Below are 26107 nucleotides of genomic sequence, written 5' to 3' on the forward strand. Positions count from 1 at the left end.
CAAGGTCAACCGGAAGCTAATGGCGGCGTCCATATAAACTTGTCATAACACAACAACACGAGAAAACCTTAGGTTCTTTATGCAAAGATAAAGCAGAAGGTAGTTAGTAATAAAATTTAAACTTGCTTGTATACGTTTGAAGTCTGTTGTAAATCATTAATTGAAATACTGTTTTTGAATTTGTGCTTTCGCATATCTCATTATTTGCAATGAATTCGGTTAAAACAGTTTCGGACAATTCATGAGAAGTTGAGAACGCACTCGAGTTGATGACACGTTGTTAAAGCGTGTTTGAATGTGTGTGTCTCGGTACCAATTTGCATAGTTAACAGAGTGCATGTCTGTAATTTATCAGGCCTTTAAGTAGTGATGGGCTGATGATTGATTATAATCGAAAATTGATCAGAAAGCTTCAAAATCGGCGATTAGAGATTGTAAATTATCATAATCGATTATCGCGGAACAACCAACAAATTTATCAAGGGAGGTTACTCAGTATGCATTTACGATTTTTGTCTTGCCGACGTTTACGCTAATTTTTCTTAGGGTACAATTCATAAGAATGGCAAACAAAAATGACATGTGCTGTATGATTATGATTATCCGGGTGGAAAAGCATAAACCAAAGTCTGGCTCTTCTTTGCATTCAAAAAAATCAAACCAGGACCTCCAACCAAAGAAAATCTTGACATGAGCAAGGCATATTGTCGCCTTTGCAAAAAGGCTTATGCAAACAAAGGTACAGTAACTAAGTAAACTAATCAATGATTCCTGTCCGCATTTATTTTTGTTAAAACATTGTCATCTAAAGATTATGATGGTTTTTTTTATCTTCTTCGATACGAAAATATCACTTGACAAATTAATTTTGTGAAAAACTATTTTGCAAATAAATTGTAGCTAGTATTATTTATGAGAATAATGAAATGGTCTCTGGACAATTCGGCACCAAACGAATTCGGCATACATACCTTTTCAGCACTAAGTTAATTCGGCACCGCCAATTCGGCACCATCCGACCTCCAACCAAAGAAAATCTTGACATGAGCAAGGCATATTGTCGCCTTTGCAAAAAGGCTTATGCAAACAAAGGTACAGTAACTAAGTAAACTAATCAATGATTCCTGTCTGCATTTATTTTTGTTAAAACATTGTCATCTAAAGATTATGATGGTTTTTTTTATCTTCTTCGATACGAAAATATCACTTGACAAATTAATTTTGTGAAAAACTATTTTGCAAATAAATTGTAGCTAGTATTATTTATGAGAATAATGAAATGGTTTCCGGACAATTCGGCACCAAACGAATTCGGCATACATACCTTTTCGGCACTAAGTTAATTCGGCACCGCCAATTCGGCACCATCCGACTGGATACCAAGATAATTCGGCACTGTTTTATTTATTTTTTGCTCATGTATTTAAGCACTAAGGTTTTAAATGCTTTTCAAGAAAATAATTCCCCGAAATATTTATAGAGCAACTTTATTTTTTATTTTGTTTTCAATTCTTATTTCTGTATTCATTTTCATTGATATACCGTACCGTTTTCTAAATTTTAAGAACTGATACAAATATTTTAAAGCATTTAAATCCGGTTTTTTTTTTGTTATACTGAATTCAAAAGGAATGTTCGAGATAATAAACAATACACCTGTCATAATAAAAATGTTAACATTAAAACTTTATGATGAAACTTTCGTTGTTAAAAAAAAACCATATGAAAGTATTTTGCAAAAATGAAAATAAGATGCTATGGTATAATACCAAATTTAATATGATTTTTATAAAAATGAACTCGTTAAAGTCGATTTTAAAGGTAATTTCATTTAACACGGAAAGGAATATAATTATTATTTAAACTTAAATCATTTTATTGACAGATTACTTTCTTATTCCGTATGCATAGAATACTTAAATCGAATACCTTCATGAACTACTAAAAACATAATGAAAATAAACAGACGACTTTAAATTTATTACAGAGTTATTTGTTGTGTGATGAGATTATTATCTATGAAAACACATGTCATAGTGTGTCGGCATGTGTCTCGTTGATTAGCTCTATCCGTTCAACCCCTGGTGTGAAAATTAATAATAATCTTTAACATACCATTGTTTATTGATAACCATATGGTTTAATTGATTACAGGGGGTTCGCGTGGCAATTTTCTGAATTATATTACTGTGCGTATATATTCAGTCACACTGATTTTCATTTTTAGTTGTAGAATTTTTCTATTTAATTGTTAAACGTTCCGATTAGTTGTTGATAATCTGTATTGGATTTAACAATGATCGACGATTTGTGCATAAAGTGTCGCCGTCTTGTGAGGCCTAGGCAAAAGGAATGGGCTTGTATATCATGTGGAAAAACAAAACATGAACAGTGCCTTGAAGGTAAAATCTTTCTTTTTATATGTTAAATGAAGCTTTTTTTGAATTATTATATTGTTGCATAAAAACTTCCAATGGGTATTTTGTTAGTATAATAAGTGATTGTTTTAGTTTACGTACTTGTTATCCATGTGTTTTCTTTTCTGCATACACATATGTTATACTGTATAGAAATACATAAAATAATTATGTTTTATCTGTTTTAAACTACAGATGGAGCTGAGACATGTTCGTTTGTGTGCGGGCCATGCGAAGAAAATATTCCGGAAAGGGAATCATGTATAAATGCCGACGATAACGCATAGAGAGCGCGTTCCGTCGTCTTCGGAAAAAGGCAACAACCCCCAAAATTTGAGATTCTCTGTGAATACATAGACGACCAGTGGATGGCCAACTCTTGCTGGACTGTGCGCAAGTAGTCTTGCTATCGTCAGTCTGTCAGGACAAACAATGACTGCGAAGGTAAGCAGAAATCTAAATCCCAACTTGTTAAATAAAGCATTATATTCTAGTAGCATTATCGTTCAGCTGCACCGACTTAACATTATGTGCAACTATAATGAACAATTGTTGTGCCATAACATAACATTAAAGTTAAAGATAAAGCAAACTACCGATCCCGTGCAATAAATTTTGTTTAAAAATAGTTTTATACCAATATAAACAAGGATGGCACAGTAAAGCGGGTCGCAGTAATTTGCAGTTTTACGTTCTTTTGCCATTGCTGCAGCGTGAGGCCGAGACTGTTGAACGACAAATACAGCTTCAGCCTTTCTTAAGTCAATTGGGGCAATGTATCGACCCATTTGAAAATGCAAAGCGGAGTATCACTCTGTATGTACTAACATAAATCAAAGTACATTATAATTGTCACAAGACAAAAGTTATATATTAAATAATTTGTTTCAAAATAAGAAAATATGCATTCATTTCGAATACTACAAAATAAAGCATTTAAGTATACTCCTAGATTTTAAACAGCCAAATGTTCGCTGACATCTGTTCTAATTCTTATAAATCAAAATGGAGAAAATAGGCTTAACATTGTTTCATGTTTTTACCCATTCATTTCAGATCCATTTGGTGTTACGTTTTAGCTTCACGAAGAAACTTACGCCTCGAGGGAAGATCAGCTCAAGATCCAATCTTTGCAAACGTTCATGTATATTCAATTATTAACTCAAAATTGTATCTGCAAATGACTATTTATGATTATTTGTGAATTGCCTTAAAAAATTAATTAATTAAATTTTTGACAATGAACGTGTCTTGTAATCATTACTTACCCACAGCGCACGCGTTTTACTGACGTTAATTATAGTTACAAAAATAAGAAGCAAAATATCCCCCAATAAACAAATGTATGCGTATGCTATTAAAATAAGAATGTTCATAATCTTGGGCCATCTGTTATTACTGAAAAAAAACGATACATGATACTCACATTGGATGATCGAATGTTTTTTGAAAGGTAGATTAAATCATTAATTGAAATAAACGAACCATATAACGAATGCAAGTGAGAACAGTTGAGTTAAAGATAATTTGAATTTTGTGCCGAATTGACTCTGCTTTATGGTGCCGAGTTGACGGGGTGCCGAATGTGTTGGTGCCGAATTGACTAGGCCAAATTCGTTTGGTGCCGAATTGTCCAGTTACCAATGAAATGGTCAGGTGACTGTGTTGACACGAAAATGAAATTGACAATGGTATTAAAATTATGAAAAATTATTTGTTTAGATGCTTTTGACAATATAAGATGCTTAAGAACATTTTTTTTCATTTCAGACAATATAACAAACTTTCAGTTTCATTTACAACATGATCATCCCCATGATTCTACTAGTGAAATGAAAACCCCCACAAAACAACCAGTCCATGCAAAGTTGAGCCCCGAGAATCAACTCTGATAGACAGGCCATCATAGATGATGCGTTGCTGAAACTTCTTGTCGGCAAAGTGTTAGCTATCATTGACCAGACAATATTTCTAAACAAAAACTTAAGAGTTATACTGGTAGATTTATACTGGTGACTGGAATGTCTGATGTGAACATTTCAGTTTTGTTTGTTGTTTTTTTTCCTTAAAAAAAAAGATTTATTTCTATTTTATGTTTGTTAGTGCTATTTCCTGAAAAATAAAAATGTTAGTTCTATTCTTTGATTTATACATAAAACTCAGCTTACAGAGATGAAGTGATACCCATTACCTTTAAGAATATTACTAGCAACCACTGCTGTATAATATCCGATTATAGCCGATGTTTAATCGGTTGATGGTATCGGTTGATTGTCTCCGTTTTGTAACCGATAATCAATTGTAAAATACAACCGATTGCCCATCACTACCTTTTAGTTTTAGCAATGTTGGTACAACATCTGACTTGCAAGCCTACATGTGTTCCCGGATGTGATCCCTGGACTGGACACGTATACTTTTCTGAGCCAATAACATTTTGTTCCCAACCTGTGACCATTGCTTGAGCCCAGTGCATGAGTTGGACCAAGGATTGTGTTGAGTAAAGAGGCTCACAATATACAGTTGTATATGATTGGAAATTTGGGGACAAGGTCCAGCGCAGTGGGGTTGAATGTCATGTCACTGACTTGCACATATCAAGAGAGTTATACAGTCTGTTTAGTTCAGCTGGAAGAGCACCTGTTTTGCAAGAAGGGGGTCCCAGGTTTGATCCCTGGACTGGCCGCATTCTTTTCAATAATAATTTTCTTTATTCAATGTAGTGTTCAACACAATCAGTGTCATGGGAAAACAAAACCAAAGTTCATAGAGAACTGTCATGCAGGCTTCCTGTTGGCGTTCGCCATTTGCAAATCTATGGCGACAAGATTTTAAAATATTTTCTTAAAATGACGCAAGTGGCACCCATTTAGCCTGCATGATAATTGATTCAGTCACTGCAATAAATTAAGCACATCTGCTGGTGTGACAACTAATCCAATAATTTGGGCATGCAGTCAAGGCCATGTTAAATACTTCAAGATTTTATTGCTTTCACAGATTAACAATGACATCTTTTAATTCTTATGGCTCATGTAGTAACAAAAGTGTGACAATTGTCCCCATCTATTTGTCAGATCAAATGCTTCTGATCCGGGCTAATTACTAGTTAAAAGGTAATTATGCCCCCCTTCGAAGAAGAGGGGTATATTGCTTTGCACAGGCATGTCGTCCGTCGGTCCGTCGGTAGACCAAAGCTTGTCCGAGTGATAACTCAACAATTCCTGGACGTATGGTCATCAAACTTCACATGAAGGTTGGGCCTGACCAGTAGATGACCCCTATTGATTTTGTGGATCATTGGGTCAAAGGTCAAAGTCACAGTGACCTTTAATGGTAAAATAATTTTAAAGCTTGTCCGAGTGATAACTCAACAATGCCTGCACCCATGGCCCTCAAACTTGACATGGAGGTTGGGCCTGACCAGTAGATGACCCCTATTGTTTTGGGGGGTCATCAGGCCATAGGTCAAGGTCACAGTGACCTTGAATGGTAAAAGGTCGTCCGAGTGATAACTTGACAATGCCTGCACCTATGGCCCTCAAACTTGACTTGGAGGTTGGGCCTGACCAGTAGCTGACCCCTATTGTTTTTGGGGCTCATCAGGTCAAAGGTCAATTTTACAGTGACCTTGAATGGTAAAAGGTTGTCCGAGTGATAACTCAACAATGCCGGCACCCATGGCCCTCATAATTGAATTGGAGGTTGGGCCTGACCAGTAGATGACCCCTATTGTTTTTGGGGGTCATCGGGCCAAAGATCAAGGTCACAGTGACCTTGAATGGTAAAAGGTTGTCCCAGTGATAATTCGACAATGCCTGCACCCATGGCCCTCATAATTGAATTGGAGGTTGGGCCTGACCAGTAGAAGACCCCTATTGTTTTTGGGGGTCATCGGGTCAAGGTCACAGTCACCTTGAATGGTTAAAGGTTTTCCGTGTGATAACTTGACAATGCCTGCACCTATGGCCCTCAAACTTGACTTGGAATTGGGCCTGACCAGTACATGACCCCTTTTGTTTTTGGGGGTCATCTGGCCAAAGGTCAAGGTCACAGTCACCTTGAATGGTAAAAGGTTGTCCGAGTGATAACTTGACAATGCCTGCACCCATGGCCCTCAAACTTGACTTGGAGAATTGGCCTGACCAGGAGATGACCCCTATGGTTTTTGGGGGTCATCTGGCCAAAGGTCAAGGTCACAGTGACCTGGAATGGTAAAAGGTTGTCCGAGTGATAACTCGACAATGCCTGCACCCATGGCCCTCAAACTTGACTTGGAGGTTGGGCCTGGCCAGAAGATGGTCCCTATTGATTTAAGGGGTCATTGGGCTAAAGGTCACGGTCACAGTGACCTGGAATGGTAAAAGGTTGTCCGAGTATTACATCTACAATGCCTGCACCCATGGCCCTCAAACTTGACTTGGAGGTTGGGCCTGGCCAGAAGATGGTCCCTATTGATTTTATGGGTCATTGGGCTAAAGGTCAAGGTCACAGTGACCTGGAATGGTAAAAGGTTATCCGAGTGATAACTCGACAATGCCTGCCCCCATGGCCCTCAAACTTGACTTGGAGGTTGGGCCTGGCCAGAAGATGGTCCCTATTGATTTTAGGGGTCATTGGGCCAAAGATCAAGGTCACAGTGACCTTGAATGATAAAAGGTTGTCCGAGTGATAACTCAACAATGCCTGCACCCATGGCCCTCAAACTTGACATGGAGGTTGGGCCTGACCAGTAGATGACCCCTATTGATTTTAGGGGTCAAAGGTCAAGGTCACAGGGACCTTGAAAGTGAACTCGACAATTCCTGGACCTATGGTCATCAAACTTGACATGAAGGTTGGGCCTGCCCAGTAGATGACCCCTATCGACTTTAGGGGTCATCAGGCCAAGGTCAATGTCACAGTAACCTTTAACGCAAAAAGTTAACAAATCTTCTCCCACTGATATCTCAACAATGCCTGAACCTATGATCATTAAACTTGACATGGATGTTAAGCCTGACCAGTAGATCACCCTTATTGATTTTAGGATTCATAGAGCCAAAGGTCAAGGTCACAGTGATCTTGAATGGTAAAAGGTTGTCCGAGTGATAACTCAACAATGCCTGAACCCATGGCCTTCAAACTTGACTTGGAGTTGCATCTGACTTGTAGATGACCCCTTATGATTTAAGGGGTCATTGGGTCAAAGGTCAAGGTCACAGTGACCTTGAACGAAAAAAACTTGTCTGTGTGATAACTTGACAATGCCTGCACCCATGGCCCTCGAACTTGACATTTAGATTTCTGGTGACCAGCTGATGACTCTGGGTTTTGAGTTCATAGAGTCAAAGGTCATGGTCATAACACACTCTATCCTCACACTTTAATGGTCATAATCTTAAAACTGCCTTAACGGCAACAAATCAGCTGTCATTTCGGTCCATGCATATTTCATTCAATTGTCTATATAATCCTGACAACATGGCGCTAAGGGGGGGCATAATGTTTGACAAACATCTCTTGTTATTACAGTTATGATGCAAATTGAAGAAATGAATCTTCAATGGTTTTAGAAAGCAGAATTTAGTTAAGACATGCCTGAGGAATTGGTTGTCAATTGGTATTGAGTATTTTCCTAGACACTCGAAAGGTAGATAACTTGGCTGGAGTAAAGAGTAGACAGATTTTTGATAAGGATAGTAGTAAGATAGTAGCTGAGGTTTGACAATGTTTATTTGAGTTTAATTCATTCATAATGACATGAGTTATTAGATAAACTTAAAATAAATGACTCATTGTTGTATTGTTTAATAAAATTTAAATGATTTTCCTACTTTTTTCTGTCTTACATGTATATCAGAATGTATAGGGTTTTTAAAATGCAATTTAAGGCTCTTAAAATGCTTAAACCAGTCTTCCCGAAATTGTAAAATTTCTGCCTGTCCACCGGACAGGTGTGTTGAAAGTTTTTAGCCTGTCCAAAAAAATATTTGCCTGTCCGAACAAACATGACACTGAAGCCTAAGCATATTTAGTGCTGTCGTTTTGATTGTGCCTTGTTGCATTGCAAGAACCAATCAAAGCATTTATAATAAAATGCCATTACAGATGCATCATATTTACTCATTTATCTCCGGCAATCAACATAATGATTCCATATCGGAAATGGCCAACTTTTGTTGATGTTTTGTGACATCAAAATGAAATATCAATGTGGGATCGACTAAATACCTCGAAGGCATATAATCAGTGAAAAGAAAAAAGTGCTTGCACACATTTCGCTTTAAGGTATCTTTTCGATAATAAGTCGTCTCAAAATATTTCAGTCATCTGGACAGTCATTTACGAAAGAGCTGCTGGACCCGTACAAAAAATTTTGGTCTTGGCCCCCTTCTGAACCTCCTGAAGGGCACTTCCCTTGACCATAAGGGGGCCTATCGCGGCTTCCTTATACCTTGGCATGTGAACATATGGACCAAAAACTGTTGTGCACTAAATGAGTTTCATGCACGAATTTGTACTCATAGCATAATGTCCATATGATTAGGACTTACTTTTTATTAACTTTTTAATGGTTTATATGAACACTTTTAAATTATTAAACTAAAGAACTTAAGAATACAACTGGTTTACATGTCTTAATCAGAGGTCTTTACGTACAAGTGGAATTTATAAGATCCAAGGAGGGATGCAATACCTTAGCTCTTTTCAAATCAACTCCTTAATTGGTTCTGTTATGTACCGGGTGTAATTGTAATTGCACTGATAAATGAGAGACAATGTTCCATTGTGTGGACAAATGGACATTTTTTTTTTTTTAAAGCCCAAGTAAAACAACTCTTGCCCAAGTACTGGTAATAATCAAAAACAGCTTGATAATCCTGTGTTTGAACATTCATTCCTACTTGCACAATCTGCAATGCAATGACAGCATGCATGTTTATTCTGCTTTTATATTTCAGATTTGGCATAATGGATTCTTCACTATTGGACACCAATCTGGATGAAAAACATGCTATGTTTAATCAGATGTTCATGAATGCTGCAGTAAGGCTGTCTTACATTCACTTAATTTTTAACAAGTCTATTGTTTTTGGGGGGAGAACAGGTAAAGGGTATTGTATGTTATAGCCTTGCCTAAGTTAGTTAGTTAGTGGTCTAAAAGCATTTTTATAATGAGAATTTACGGTATACCTAACAGGGGGATATTTTATCTATTTGTTGGGAATAAAAATTCTACAGACAACTTGTTACAATAAGGAGTTCTACATGATTTAAAAACAAATTGCCATTGAAATCATCAATGGATCAGAATATCTGACTGTTAGGATGCCTTGAAACAAATTATGTTCTGATGATGTAGCCATAACTTGAAAACAATTTTAACTTTGGTCATCATGCTCACAAGTACCAAAACTCTACATTCAATATGTCTTCCTCCAATATTAGCTGACAAAGATATATCAGCATTTGTATCTGCCTGTGGCATCTTATGTTATTTATCTTGCCTTTACTTTAGAGTTTACACCACATTAAATCAATAATTACTCTCTTCTTGACATAAATGTTATCCGATATTAAAGTGCATTAAAAAGGGAAAATGTACCAATACATGGTTGTTGGTTGATCTATGATAATAAAAATGTATTTATGTCAGGTTTTCTTGTCTTATTTCAGTCAGAGGATCCGAGTTTGCTGTCAGCTCTGAACCAAGAGGCCATTCCAACCACACAGGTTACACCTAGCCCAGGTCACACCAGCAAACTTTGATTTATTATGCTGTTGCAGTTTCTCTCCATTTTTATGTTAACAGGGTGACTTGTGTAAAAAAATATTTCACACAAATACAGATAAAAATTATAGTTTGAAAAAAAAACTGTGCATTCCAAACAATCGGGTGCATGTACAATCAAGGTTTTGTGATATAAGTGTACACAAGTAAGTCGCTGGGTGTAATATTAGACCTACCTAAATGTAAATATTCTAGATGGAACATGTTCTACACATTGTTAATGAAACGAGGTCAGAATGGTTATCTATAAAATCTAGGTCAAATTTGGCTATAAGTCATGTCCACTTAAGAAGTAAATCAATGGTCAAAGGTTTGAAATATCATGTTAACATACTCTAGTTGCCACATTTTGTACACTGTTATCATTTAATATAGGTGATATCAGAAACAAGGTTATTGGATCAAATGTTCCAAAAAAAAATTAACACACATAAGACAAAAAAAGTTAAATGTTATGAAATTGCTCAGAATGTCTGTCTGCTTCATTTACAGCAGAAACAGATCAAGTTCAATTATGTTTTTTTGGTGAAGCTGTATGTAACTATTTTATAAACCTTAAACTCTAGTGGCCACATTTTCTACCCAATGTTTTAAATAAAAATATAGACTATGTTTGGTAATTGGTCTTGTTGGATCATAATGTAGATCACAAGTTTGAATCTATGAAAACCAGCTGCCATATTTTCTTCCCATCTTCATGAAACCTGGTCAGAATGGTTGTCTCTGTGAACTCTAGTTCATTAGCTCGACTATTCGAAGAATAAGGAGAGCTATACTACTCACCCAAGCGTCGGCGTCACCCCTTGGTTAAGGTTTTGCGTGCAAGTACACATAGGTTAATATCTCAGCAACTACTTGAGGTATTGCATTGAGACATTATACAATGGTACTCAACCATCCAACCTACTTAATTAACCAAGTTTAATAACTCTACTTTGCATTTAATGCCAATAACAGGCCTTTATTATTTGACTTAGAAATTCTGGTTAAGGTTTTGCGTGCAAGCACACATAGGTTAATATCTCAGCAAATACTTGAGGTATTGCATTGAGACTTGATACAATGGTACTCAACCATCCAACCTACTCAATTAAGCAAGCTAGATAACTCTAGTTTGCATTTAATGCAAATAATTGCCCTTTATTATTCTACTCAGACATTCTGGTTAAGGTTTTGCATTGTAAGCACACATAGGTTAATATCTCAGCAACTACTGGATGAATTGCATTGAGACTTTATAAAATGGTACTCAACCATCCAATCTACTTAAATAACCAAGTAGAGAAATTCTAGTTTGCATTAAATTCAAATAATGGCCCCTTTTTTATTTAACATAGAAATTCTGGTAAGGTTTTGCATGTAACCACTTTTAAGTCAATGCTTCAGCAAATACATCATGTATTGCATTGAAACTTTCCATACAGGCTCCTAACCATTTAACCTTCTTATTTAATCAAGTAAGATAACTCTTTTTTGCCCCTTTATTATGCGACTTAGAAATTCTGGTTAAGGTCTTGCAAGTTAGCACACATAGGATAATATCTCAGCAACTTCTTGATGTATTGCATTGAGACTTTATACAATGGTATTCAACCACCCAACCTAATTGAATAATCAAGTTAGATAACTGTGTTTTGCAAATAATGGCCCTTTATCATTACACTTAAAAATTCTTGTTAAAATTTTGCATGTAACAACATTTATGTTAATATCTCTGCACATCAAGTATTTCATTGAAATCTAATCTAAAAGTGATCCATGCATGTTTCGCCAAAACCTTTCAATCCTTACACTGAAAAGCGGCGGAATAGTCGAGCGGGCTGTCTCTGTGACAGCTCTTGTTTTTTTTATTATGAACCTTGGACAGAGTGTGTGTTTTAATTAAATCTAGGTCATCTTTGATTATGGGTCATGTCCATCCAAAATATAGGTCACAAGGTCATATATTTAAAAGGCTTCTTAAACAGACAAGTGGCCACATTTTCATTCCAATCTTCATTATAATCAAATCAGGTATGATTGTATGAGACTAAAGTTGGACCAATGTAGGCCATGAAAGTCCAGCAAATAGGTCAGTAGGTTAATTGTTTGAAATCCTTAATGGCACTTTCCTTACATTTTCTCATGGAACTTCTTCTGATTGTTTGTCGTATTGATGTGTAATTCTAATCAATCAAATGTTGTTGTTTTACATGAAGAGCAATACTACTTAGATGAGTGGTGCAGTGCCATCATGGCCCTGTTGTTTACATTTGTATGTTTATGTTCAGTTGTTATGGTCAATTTAATAGTATAAATACAACATTGATTATACTAAGTTGATGATATTTTCATTGCAGGGTTTTGTTTGAAGACCAAAAGCAAAACAAATGAGAAAGTATTTGTCAACATTTGTATGGCCGATAATGTGAGTTTTTAAGGTTCATCATATGAATTCACTGAACAAATATATCGAGTATTTTAATATGCAACCAGTTAAAAAAGGCATTTTCAATGCGTTCTTATTTATTAATTGTTTTTAATGTTATAAATATTAAAATTAAAAAATCATGTATAAAACTTTACCTTTGTGTTGTGCTCTTGAATAAGCACATGCTAGATTCTTTTTCCAATATATTTTCCCATTCACAAATCCCCCAAACTCACCGGTATTTTGCATGGACTCATAAAATCAGCCATATGTTCTTAATTCATACATGAATATTGAATGTGATTTGATAATGTCATTAAATCAAATATTAATACAATTTGCAGGGACTGAGAAGAATGTTTCTTTATGAGAAAATATCACATCTTAAGAAAAATCTATGGGATGATTTTTCAAAATTAATGGTAGTGTGCTATTTAAAGATAAGAAACATATGCAAACATTTTATTCTTTTTTTTATGCTCCCAAAGGGGACATAAAAATCACACCGTCTATCCGTCTGTCCTTCCGACCGTGTGTCTGGCTCAATAACTCGTGTCCGGGCTGTAACTTTCTCTTGTATGGACAGATTTTAAAAATCAGTTGCCACATGTGTTTGACATACCAAGAAGACTTGTTGTTTGCAAGACCCGTGTCCCTACCTCTACGGTCAAGGTCACACCTAGTGTTTATTCACAATGGAATGCTGCATATAAGTGTATAGGTTATCGTGTCCGGGCTGTAACTTCCCCTTGTATGGACATATTTCAACTTGTTCATAAGCATTCCATGCTTTATATTATTATGAAATGCTGCATAAATGCACATAGATGTCATAACCGGGCTGTAATTTGTCATGTATATGACAGATTTACCAAAAAAAATTTGGCACATGTGTTTGGCATATAAAGATTGTGTGTCGTATGCAAGATCCACATGCATACATCAAAGGTCAGTGTTTGATCTTTCATGTACTGACCTTGTTCATAGGTCAATGTCACATTCGAGGGCATTCGTCACATACTGTGACATCTCTTGTTTTTTATGAATTTTATATTTATTAATGGGTAAGACAATGTTGGTACAACTCTCTTGGTTTTATTTAAAGTATTTGATTTAAAATTGCATTTTGCATGTTAAAGGGAAATTCTTGTCACTACATTCCTTGGCTGTAGAGTTGCTTGATATTGGAGTTTGGTTTTATGTTTTATTAAAAAAACAACAGTGAATTTGGTGGTGGGTTTACTCTTTACAGTGTTCAAATCAGCATCAAGTTTGTTATTGGTATCATCTTTTCCCATGAATGACGACTGTTCTATTTAATTTTCAGGTACTTAATAATTTTCTTTTTAGGTGACATTATGTACGACTTATTTTGATTATCTGAATAATGTTAATTAATTGGCAACAATCATCATTGTCAAGGTAACTGCTTTTAAGCTCTTGATGCAGAGAACTTGACAAAGATGCATTTTCTATTGAAGGCAGGCTGACAGACATAATGATCAATGATCATTCTTCAACCCAAAAAAGTAACCCAGTCCAAAAATTTTGTATTATATACAGCTTTTTCTATAATTTGTACAGTTAATTCATGCTTAAAATGCAATAAACTTAACGAAAAACGGTGCAACGAAGATCACATCGCTGTGAATTCTGTACAATATTTCTTTATTCAATGGGCAAATATTGCAATTCACATGGCTTTCCCAGACACTGAATTTGTGCAATTTTTTGGTAGAAATTGTATGGTAGACAAATGGCAGCAAAAGTCTTAAAATCTTGGATGGAGGTGGCAAAGCAACAACTGACTGTGTGTTTTGTCCATATCGCATTATACTCAGTCTTTGTGTATGATTAACAGGTGCCTGCCCCACAGGAGATGTCTGAGGAAGATCTAATCAAACTTCTGGAATCTGAGAACCCCACTGGCTTTAGAATACCCATGTCCATAGGTGAACCTCATGCTGAAATGGACAAATGTGAGTATCTGGCAGACTTCCAGGTATACATGAAAAAACCTACAGACATGCCCTTACTCTGGCAATGTTGGAATGGAGTAAAGAATTTGAAATTATCTCGGCATCTTATTAACCAGGTTTTCAACGAAAACCGGGTTGTTAGAATGAGGTTGTCGTTGGGCGGGCGGGCGTCAAACATTGGTTTCTGTTCACTAACATGTTAGCATTGATAGATATTGATGAAACTTGGTGTGTAAGTTGCTTATGTGAAGAGCTAGCTTGGGATTGCTTTTGAGGGGGTTGGGGCTAAGGTCAAGGTCACTGTTACTAAAAATAGAAAAATGGTTTCTGCCCAATAACTTTAGTTAGCATTGATAGATATTGAGGAAACTTGGTGTGTAAGTTGCTTATGTGAAGAGCTAGCTTGGGATTGCTTTTGAGTGGGGAGGGGCTAAGGTCAAGGTCACTATTACTTAAAATAGAAAAATGGTCAAGGTCACTGTTACTTAAAATAGAAAAATGGTTTCTGCCCAATAACTTTAGTTAGCATTGACAGATATTGATGAAACTTGGTGTGTAGGTAGCTGATGTAAAGAGCTAGCTTGGGATTGCTTTTGAGGGGGGTGGGGCCAAGGTCAAGGTCACCTGTTACTAAAAATAGAAAAATGGTTTCTGCCCAATAACTTTAGTTAGGATTGATAGATATTGACGAAAGTTGGTGTGTAGGTAGCTTATGTGAAGAGCTAGCTTGGGATTGCTATTGAGGGGGGGAGGGGCTAAGGTCAAGGTCACTGTTACTTAAAATAGAAAAATGGTTTCTGCCCAATAACATAAGTTAGCATTGACCAATATTGATGAAACTTGGTGTGTAAGTTGCTTATGTGAAGAGCTAGCTTGGAACTGCTTTTGAGTGGGGAGGGGCTAAGGTCAAGGTCACTATTAGGCTTAAAAAAAAATTGTTTGGTTAGGGTCAACCTTTTCAAAAATAGGTAGGGTAGGTATGCTTTTTTTAATTTTTTTTATTTATTAGGCTTTATATAAGAATGTATTTTTCATCATTGGATAATGGTGTTAAAGTTATCTTCTGTATAAGTATTTAAGGTTTTCAACTACAAAGTGAAAAGCAATTTAAAAAAATAAAAAAATATTATTATTTTTTTTTTTTCTTTTTCATTTTTTTTTTCAAATTGACTATAAAAACGGTAGGGTCGGCGCCTATTCCGTAGGTAGGGTCGGGTTAACCGAACCAAATGTATTTTTAGGCCTTGCTAAAAATAGAAAAATGGTTTCCGCCCAATAACTTTAGTTAGGATTGACAGATATTGATGAAACTTGGTGTGTAGGTAGCATGTGAAAAGCTAGCTTGGGATTGCTTTTGATTGGGGAGGGGCTACGGTCAATGTCACTGTTACTAAAAATTTAAAAATGGTGTCCGCCCAATAACTTTAGTTAGCATTGATAGATATTGATAAAACTTGGTGAGTAGGTAGCTTATGAACAGAGCTAGCTTGGGAGGTGGGGTCAAGGTCACTGTTCCTAAAAATAGAAAAATGTTTTCTGCCCAACAATTTAGTTAGAATTGATGGATAGTGATGAATCTTAGTGTGAATATAGCTTATATGAAGCTGCAGATTGAACTTGCTCATACAACAAATTAATTCGCTATAATTTCTGATTGCCAATAACAAAAACCTGGTTTCGTCGCATTGCGGCGCTTCTATTTTGTTTTTTAAATTAAAGTAGACAATTAGCACTGCAGCAAACTCATCATAGTATCTCATATCTCAGCTATTAGTAGTGCAAAACTTTAACCTTAGCCATATATATCTCAAAAACTGTTTTAGATTATTTATACAAGTGAAAGTTGGTACACATAATGCCCTAGACGATATTGTTAATATTTTCTTTACTGTCCACATGTTAACGAGCAAACAGAATGAATAATAAAGTGTGATATTTTCTTTTAAACATGAACTTGTATCAGGAATAAATCACATTGTGTTTACAATTTCGTATTTCAAATAAAAGGTGTTATTGTTTTTTTAGCTGGAGGAGGATGTACAGCGTATGATGTGGTGGTCAACCCAGGCTTCATGAGCAAGATGCAGGCCAGTGAGCTGTTCAGGACGTTCTTCCTCACCGTGATGATGGAGGGACTGGAGGACAAATATAATATGCAACTCAGCAGAGGTATGTGCACTTCTGCAGTTATTAATCTTGAAAGGTCATCTTTCACAGATAGATATAAAGCTATTCTACATGAAGTGATTTACTCATTTCTCAGCTTAAAACCATCAAATTAAAGTTTTTCCAATTCATTATGTCCCCCTTCGAAGAGGAGGGAGTATATTGCTTTGCACATGTCGGTCGCTTAGATGGTCGGTCCGTCGGTAGACCAAAGCTTGGCTAAGTGATATCTCAACAATTTCTGGACCTATTGTCATCAAATTTGACATGAAGGTTTGGCCTGACCAGTAGATGACCTCTATTGATTTTAGGGGTCAAAGGTCAAGGTCACAGTGACCTTTAATGGGAAAAGGTTGTCAAACCTTGTCCAAATTATAACACAACAATGCCTGGACCCATGACCCTCAAACTTGACTTGGGGGTTTAGGGTGACCAGTAGATGACCGCTATTGATTTTAGAGGTCATCAGGTCAAAGGTTAAGGTCACAGTGACTGTGAATGCTAAAACAAATTTTCGCGGTAAGAATTTCACATCTTGATTTGTTTGCTAGGCTTCATTTAGCACAAGGCGCTAATCAATTAGATTTGCTTGATTGGTGTCATAATTATTATTAAATTTAAATGGTTTAACAGTTTGAGCAAACATGCCACCACTTTAATTTCTGTCTTTAATTGGCACGAGTACAAACGTCAAAATTAATATGTCATTACATGTATAAATCTCAATGCATTTTTATAAGGCGTCATTCATATAAAAATATTGCGTTTAATATTTCTCCAAATGGAAGATTCATACAAATGTCAAGTACTAAGCAATCTGGAGGAGGAACTATTACAACCTAAGCTATGCTATGTGTTACTCATTGTATAAAGATTTCTTGTCTATTGTTTTCGCATAGATGTGTTTATAGTTTTATTGCGTAAATAAATAAAAAGATTCAAATGATGTTTTCATAATTTCGAATGCGTGATGTTGCTAACTGTACGATATGTGTACGATAACTATGTCTAATAAAAACGTAGCAAATAACAAACGAGGTAAACAAGATAATGAAAAAACACATTCAGTAAGCAATCCCACTTCGCTCGACATCCTCAAGGCTCGAAGTATTTTGGCCTGTCCCTGGAATATCGAGCCATTGAGTTTCGACTAGTAAAACTTGGAGGGTCTGAAGTTTGAAATGGTTTTAAATAATTAAGTAAGTGATATCAGACAAAAATATAACTTGAACAACAACTTAAAATTGGTAGAAAATGTATCTTTTAAGAATCTTTTAATACCAGAAGTATTTGGTATTCGTACCAGAAGTATTTGGTATTTTTTACAGTTTAAAAATTATTCTAGTGTGTAGTGAGAAGACAATATGAAGTGAGAATATCCAGTGGTAGGTTGGTGTAACATATTTGTAACATTTTTCTGAGATTTATGAAACATTAGTTACAAATAAAAAAAAATGATCTGATCATGATGCTAAAATGTTAGTTTTTTTAGCTCACCTTAGCCTGAGGCTTAGGGTGAGCTTTTAGGATCGATGATTTCCGTCATCTGTGGTCCGTCCACACTTAGTTTGTTAACACTATAGGGGTCACATTTTTGCCTCAATTGTCACAAAAGTTGGTCAGGATGTTTGTTCGAGTAATTACTCCGACGAACCTATGGAAAAACCTTGTTAACACTCTAGAGGTAACATTTTCAGCCCTGATATCCTGGAAATTTGTCAGAAAGGTTGTTTTAATGATTTCTACCTAAAGTTCGAATATCGGACATCTGGGGTCAAAAACTAGGTCACAGAGCCCAAATATGGAAATACCTTGTTAACACTCTCGAGACAACATTTTCAGCCGAAATATCTTGGAAATTTGTCAGAAATGTTGTTTTGATGATTTCTAACTCAAGTTCGAATATGTGTCATTTCGGGTCAAAAACTAGGTCACAGAGCCCAAATATGGAAATACCTTGTTAACACTCTCGAGACAACATTTTCCGCCCAAATATCCTGGAAATTTGTCATAAAGGTTATTTTGAAGATTTCTAAATCAAGTTCGAATATGGGTCATCTAGGGTTAAAAACTAGGTCACCGAGCCCAAATATGGAAATACCTTGTAAACACTCTAGAGGTAACATTTTCAGTCAAATATCCTGGAAATTTGTCAGAAAGGTAGTTTCGATGATTTCTAGCTCAAGTTCGAATATGGGTCATCTGGGGTCAAAAACTAGGTCACAGAGCCCAATTATGGAAATACCTTGTTAACACTCTCGAGACAACATTTTCAGCCCAAATATCCTGGAAATTTGTCAGAAAGGTTGTTTTGATGATTTCTAGCTCAAGTTCAAATATAGGTCATCTGGGGTCAAAAACTAGGTCACAGAGCCCAAATATGGAAATACCTTGTTAACACTCTCGAGGTAACTATTTCATACATCAGAGAAGCCAAATCCCTGTTATTGCCCTTTTACTATCAACAAGTCTATAGCACAAAGTTTTACTGAAGTGAGCGATATAGGGCCATCTTGGCCCTCTTGTTTCATGTTTCAGTTAATTTACAATATTGTTGAAAGTTTTTTTGAAGGGCAATCATTAATTGTTGAGCAAAGTAATTAATGAATGTGAAGTCTGTAAGCGTGTAAATGGTTCTTTTTTTTCAGAATGGATTATTTTGAAGAACAGAAAATTTGTTGGAACTTTACAGACACAAAATGTCAGAACTAAATCCAAGCCTGTTATCATGGAAATGAGTCAGTAGGTAACATTACATGTTAATGATACAAAGTCACAAATTGTATGTACATGTATTCATTAATTATAAATTTCGAAAACTTACTTAATTTGTGCATTAGAACTTTCCAATATAAATGTTGATGCTGACAAATTTAAAGCTTCCACTATGAAATCAACTATGATCATACATGTATGTATATCCTGGTAATGTGTGATTTTCAGGTGGGGAGAATCGCCGACACTGCCAGCCAGCACACTTATTCAAGAGGTGGAGTCCAGAGAAGACATCAAGTCTAAGTGTGTACAGCTTATATTGTAGTATTTCCAACTTAGGTGTTACTTGTGCAACTATAGCTTTTCAAATAAAAAGTATATTAAATTATGAAACATGTGCCAAAATGGCGGGCCTTAAAATTACTGTCACTGTTTACTTTCACATTCGTTGTGTATGTGCAGGGGTAAAGAGCCTGACTACAGAATTGTACAAGAGCCAGCTGAGGGTTACCCAGAGTTCCTTGTGGCAGAGATTAACCTTCCACAAGTGGTAAGCGAAGCAAATGCTATACTGCATAATACAGGTTTCATCCTGCTTGTATGTATGTAGAAAACGGGATAAGAAGGGGCACTGGGCTCTTTTCAAATTGAAACCAAAAAATCGCTACCGGGTATATACACATGTTCAAGGGGCACTTTGTCAAAAATGTTAACAAATATAAGAATTTCAATAACATTTTTGAAAGTTTATTTTGTAATTTGCTTTTGAATTCTTGTTAATGTTAAGAATTACTATAACAAAGGTTTCTGAATATGATCTAGGTGAAGGTTTAATTTTCAGGAATCACTACAATGCAAAAGTTTGAAGGAACAAAATATAATTCTTTTCAAAAAATCATGGTTCTTTGTCTCTTTAGGTTCAATACTGAGCAAGCATGAACCATGTGCCCTATCATAAATGTGTAGGTGTTTTAGAAGATTTCAACATAATTTAGTTTAAAAAAAATTGCATTCTAATGCAGAAGTACTACAAGATAGCAATAATGTATTGTGCCTAGTAGTGATGAAACAATAATCCAGTATAATCAATAAATCATTGCTGTCTATACTATGTTGGTGATAATCGATAGTGGTTGTCCAAAATAGATGTCGCTAATGTTACTTCCGGTAACTATGTATTTCTAGCTCACCTTAGCCGTAGGCTGAGGGTGAGCTATAAGGATTGATAAATGTCCGTCGTCTGTCAAAAGTTTGAAGGAACAAAATATAATTCTTTTCAAAAAATCATGGTTCTTTGTTTCTTTAGGTTCAATACTGAGCAAGCATGAACCATGTCCCCTTTCATAAATGTCATAAATGTGTAGGTGTTTTAGAAGATTTCAACATAATTTAGTTAAAAAAAAATTGCATTCTAATGCAGAAGTACTACAAGATAGCAATAATGTTTTGTGGCTAGTAGTGATGAAACAATAATCCAGTATAATCGATAAATCTTCGCTGTCAATGCTATGTTGGTAATAATCGATAGTGGTTGTCCAAAATCGATGTCGCTAATGTTACTTCCGGTAACTATGTTTTTCTAGCTCACCTTAGCCGTAGGCTGAGGGTGAGCTATTAGGATCAATGAATGTCCGTCGTCTGTCCACACTTAGTTTCTTAACACTCTAGTGGTCACATTTTTGCCTCAATTGTCACGAAACTAGGTCAGGATGTTTATCCCACTAATTACTTGGACGACTTTGAATATGGGTCATCTGGGATGAAAAACTAGGTCACATGGGGTCATCTGGGATGAAAAACTAGGTCACATGACCCAAAAATAGAAAAATCTTGTTAAAACTCTAGAGGCTACTTTTTCAGTCCAAATATCCTGAAAATTTGTCAGAAAGCTTCTTTTGTTGATTTTTTGCTCAAGTTCGAATATTGGTCATCTGGGGTCAAAAACTAGGTCACAGAGCCCAAATATAGAAAAACCTTGTTTACACTCTTAGAGGTCACATTTTCAGCCGAAATATCCAGGAAATTTGTCAGAAATGTTGTTTCTTTCTAGCCCAAGTTCGAATATTGGATATCTTGGGTCAAAAACTAGGTCACAGAGCCAAAATATGGAAAAGCCTTGTTAACACTCTAGAGGTAACATTTTCAGACCAAATATCCTGGAAATTTGTCAGAAATGTTGTTTTGTTGATTTCTAGCTCAAGTTCAAATATGGGTCATCTGGGGTCAAAAACTAGGTCACAGAGCCCAAATATAGAAAGACCTTGTTAACACTCGAAGAGGTAACATTTTCAGATCAAATATCCTGGAAATTTGTCAGAAAGGTTGTTTTGTTGATTTTTAGGTCAAGTTTGAATATGGGTCATCTGGGGTCCAAAACTAGGTCACAGAGCCCAAATATGGAAAAACCTTGTTGACTTTACTCTAGAGGTTACATTTTCAGCCCAAATATTCTGGAAATTTGGGGTCAAAAACTAGGTCACAGGGCCCTAGTATTGAAAAGCCTTGTAAACTATTAAGAGGCTACATTCGTTTTACAGGTGAGCAATTTAGGGCCATCATGGCCCTCTTGTTTTATTTCTTTTGACAGGCACATTTTTATTTTTTTAACCACGTTTTCACAAAGGGTACACTAGTTATAAGAATGACTTGCGTCGTTGTTCGGACAAGCCTGTGGGAGGGCGGCGTCAAACTCACCTATGGTATCGAATAATTTTAGTTAGATTTGACATAAAGTGACCAAACTTGGTATATAGGTAGTGTTTATGGAGACCTTTCATGGAATTGCATTTGGGGCCCCTAGGATCAAGGTCTAGGTCAGTGTTACTATAAATAGAAAAATGGTTGAAACCTCTCATGGGATTGTGTTTGGCACCCTGAGAGTCATGGTCAAGGTCAAGGTAACTGTTGCTAAAAATAGAAAAATGGTAAGTACTGAATAACTTAAGTAATGGTTGACATATTGTGACCAAACTTAGTATATAGGAAGAGTTTATGGAGACCTTTCATGGGACTGGTTTTAGGCCCCTAGGGTCAAGGTCACTGTTACTAAAAATAGATAACCGTTTGGTACTAAAACACTTTAGTTAGGGTTGACATATTGTCACCAATCTTGATATGTAGGAAGAGTTGATGCAGAACGGATATGGGATAGTGTTCGGGGCCCTAGGATCAAGGTCAAGGTCACTGTTACTTAATGGACATCTTTGCATTGCTACATATTTAGTCATTATTTTGCTTGCAGTAACTGCTGTTAACATAAGAAGTTTCTACAGAACCAATTAGATCATACTTTGATGTAAAATCAAACCTTTGATATTCCAAGTAAAAAAAGTTAATATATTTTGTGTCACTTTTTTTTTTAAAGTAGTACTTATTATATTCCAGAAAAACAACATGCTAAATTCTAAAATACAGGCAGGATATTAAAATGCTACAAACTATTCAATGCATTTTTAGCTCGACTATTCGAAGAATAAGGAGGGCTTTACTACTCACCCCAGCGTCAGTGTCGGGGTCGGGTTAAAGTTTTAGGGCAAGTTGGGATTTTCACTCTATAACTTCAATACCCCTCATTCAAATCACTTAATACTTCACACAGTTTTTAAGGACCATCATATAATGAGGTTTCATAACTCCATATTATCCTTTATACAAGTTATGGCCCCTGATTGACTTAGGAACTTGGGTTAAAGTTTTAGGGAAGGTTGGGATATTTATTAATAACTTCTATAACCTTTATTTAATGGACTAAATACTTCACACAGTTGTTCAGGACCATCACACAGCAAGGTTACAGAACTCCATATTATCCTTAATACAAGTAATGGCCCCTGAATGACTTAGAAACTTAAGTTAAAGTTTGAGGGCAGGTTAAAGTTTTAAAGCAAGTTGGGATTTTAATTAAAATAAATTCTATACACTTCATTCAATGCAGTTAATACTTCGCGCAATAAATGACAACCATCTTACAATAAGGTCACATAACTCCATTTGAACCATAAATACAAATTATTTCCCTTGATTGATATTTTTTTTTTATTTTTATTTCTTTAGACAGGAACATTTTATATTTTTAACCAGGTTTTTATAAAGGAAAAACAATTTATTAAAATGACTTGCGTCATTGTTTAGGCAGGCAGGCTGGTGGGAGGGCAGCGTCAAAGTCACCTTATGTATCGAATAATTTTAGCTAGGTTTGACATAAAGTGGTATATATGAAGAGTTTATGGAGACCTTTCATGGGAATGCGTTTGAGGCTTCTAATGATCAAGGTCAAGGTCAAAGTTACTCTTAATAGAAAAATGGTTGGTATTGAATAACTTGTATAATAATAATTAAGGGTCTACATATTGTGACCAAACTTGGTATATAGGAAGAGTTTAAAGAGACCTTTCCTGAGATTGTGTTTTGGGCGCGAGAGTTATGGTCTAGGTCAAGGTCACTGTTGCTAAAAATAGAAATATGGTTAGTACTGAAACCTCATGTAAGGGCTGACATAGTGTGACCAAACTAGGTATATAGGACAAGTTTATGCAGAACTTTCATTGGATTGCCTTTTGGCCCCCTAGGGTCAAGGTCACTGTTACTAAAAAAAAATTACTGTTTGGTACTAAATAACTTTATGGTTGACGTACTGTGACCAAACTTGATATGTAGGAAGTATTTATGGAGGACTTGATGGGTGTTTGGGACCCCTAGGATAAAGGTCACTGCTACAAAAAATATAAGAAAGCAGTTGAAACTGAATCTCTTCTGCCATTCATTAAATACCCGGTTTGTCACATCGCAATTCTTATTCACTTTTTAATTTGATTTTTTTATTGCTTTTGACAGGAACATATTACATCGTTATTGTATTCACTTCTATGTCAAAGTGGCGTAGTCGAGCGCACTGTCTTACGACAGCTCTTGTTGGACTAAGTACTTAGAAACTGTAATTGGTAAAGCAACTAAAGAAAGTGAACTTTAGTTTGTTGTGTAATAACCAAGAATGGCCCATGAAACTACAAAGGATGAGTATTTGCATTTATAATTCATTTTGGATAATGCCACTTTAAAAGAAGCATAATGGAAATAGCATGATTAAATTGAAAATTTGTACTTCAAGCAAGCTGAAGATAATTTTTTAAAAATTTCTGAATTGAAATACAAAACTGCTTTTGTAAAATGATGATTTACATGTCTCTTGTTAGCAGTAACATTTTATAAGAAACCTTTGAATACTGTTGTTTTAGAGAGCATGCAGTAGTTTGAGCCTGGTCTTGGGTGAAGACCGGATCGTGCTGGAGACGCGATCCAGCGTGTACCATCTTGACATCTACCTCCCAATGGACATCCTCCAGATAGAGTGTGGCGCGCAGTTCAACAGGAAAACAAAGGTACTTGATAATCTTCCTCTTACTCTTTTTAAAACTATAGATACTAGCCGAAAGAAGTAACTGTGCATGCCCAAATATGCCCACATTTTATTAACTAAAGCAGCTTAAAATTGATTTTATTCTGAAAAATATACATGGTATGGGGAAGAGCCATTCATATCGGAGGTGCATTGATATGTTACCAGTAAACGAATGGGTTAAACAGCATGCAGTCACTGAATTTTATTTTTTGACAAATATCTTCCAATGCACAGTTGTATTACTCTTCTGCTATTAGAATTGCAAAGGGTAGTAGACCGGTATCTAAAGAGATGTGCTCATGCATGTACATAAAAAAGGATCAACATCAGTTAATATAGCTTATCGCTGTATTTCTTAAAAAATTAAAATCTATTCTGCATTGTCTATTTTCCTTGAACTTATACTTGTTTTCTCATTTCCTTTTCAGATTCTGACCATTACAATGCCAGTGAAACAACCAACATGACACCACTTCTTCGTTTTAATCTATGTGTAAATAATAAACTGTTATGATTAACCTGTCTCTACACTCCACTTCACCCCCTCCCCCTTATCTGATAAATGACTCTGACTCCTAAAAGAAAAAGATAATGAGAGTTTGATACCAAGACAAATATAGGCGGACTTATATAATCTGAAATATTATTAAAACAGTTGTACCTCGAAAATAATGAAGAGTGTTAACCACAAATACAGCACATGAGCAAATGAAGAAAGTGCCACACTGAGATAAATGTAAAATTGAAAAAAAAATGCATTGATTAACACATACTTACATGAAAAATGAAATGAAATTATTTTCTGAAAGAGTTGTCAGGTCTAAGACCTGCCACTGTCAAGAACTTATAGTATTCAACATAAAAAAAAAGAGAAGAGCCATGAATGTCAAAATGATTTCCAAATTCTGTCAACAAGCCATTAACACTAGCATGATTTCCATCTAGCTCATATTATATCGGAATGATTTTGCGGAAATATTAAGTGAGGAACTAGTCCAAATAATTGTACGATTTTTTGATGTGGCAAATTAGCAGAATCCCGTAATGAACGTCTATTATTTTAGACTGGACTAAGTGAGGGACATGTTCAATGCGGAACAAAATGGCGGATTCTTTGAGTATTTTGGTGTGTTCGAATGATATTTTGATCTGTTAAATAAGTTTATATCACTTTTATCGCAATAAAATTACGTATTACCAGGAGACCAGACGTGCTTTTGAACCTATAAGTTTCTAGAGGCCTTAACA

General features: G+C 35.7%; 1 protein-coding gene across 1 annotated transcript; it reads left to right on the top strand.

The window, feature by feature from the left end:
* The first annotated feature begins 6 nt into the window (after window positions 1-6).
* LOC128238845 (PIH1 domain-containing protein 1-like) lies at window positions 7-25377 on the top strand. The gene is made up of 11 exons (XM_052955129.1): window positions 7-99; window positions 9362-9446; window positions 10077-10149; window positions 12531-12598; window positions 14463-14580; window positions 16606-16749; window positions 19395-19488; window positions 19690-19764; window positions 19924-20011; window positions 24696-24839; window positions 25288-25377. The coding sequence occupies exons 2-11, from the start codon at window positions 9372-9374 to the stop codon at window positions 25324-25326; spliced, it is 918 nt and encodes a 305-aa protein (XP_052811089.1). The 5' UTR covers window positions 7-99; window positions 9362-9371; the 3' UTR covers window positions 25327-25377.
* Window positions 25378-26107: the final 730 nt, after the last annotated feature.

Source organism: Mya arenaria, chromosome 6, assembly GCF_026914265.1.
Source record: "Mya arenaria isolate MELC-2E11 chromosome 6, ASM2691426v1".
NCBI lineage: Eukaryota > Metazoa > Mollusca > Bivalvia > Myida > Myidae > Mya > Mya arenaria.

Coding starts and splice junctions, on each gene's coding strand:
- LOC128238845 (XM_052955129.1), top strand. CDS start 9,372: ATGGATTCTTCACTATTGGACACCAATCTGGATGAAAAACATGCTATG. Junction 19,489..19,689: donor GTTATCATGGAAATGAGTCA/GTAGGTAACATT, acceptor TGTGATTTTCAG/GTGGGGAGAATCGCCGACAC. Junction 24,840..25,287: donor AGTTCAACAGGAAAACAAAG/GTACTTGATAAT, acceptor TTTCCTTTTCAG/ATTCTGACCATTACAATGCC.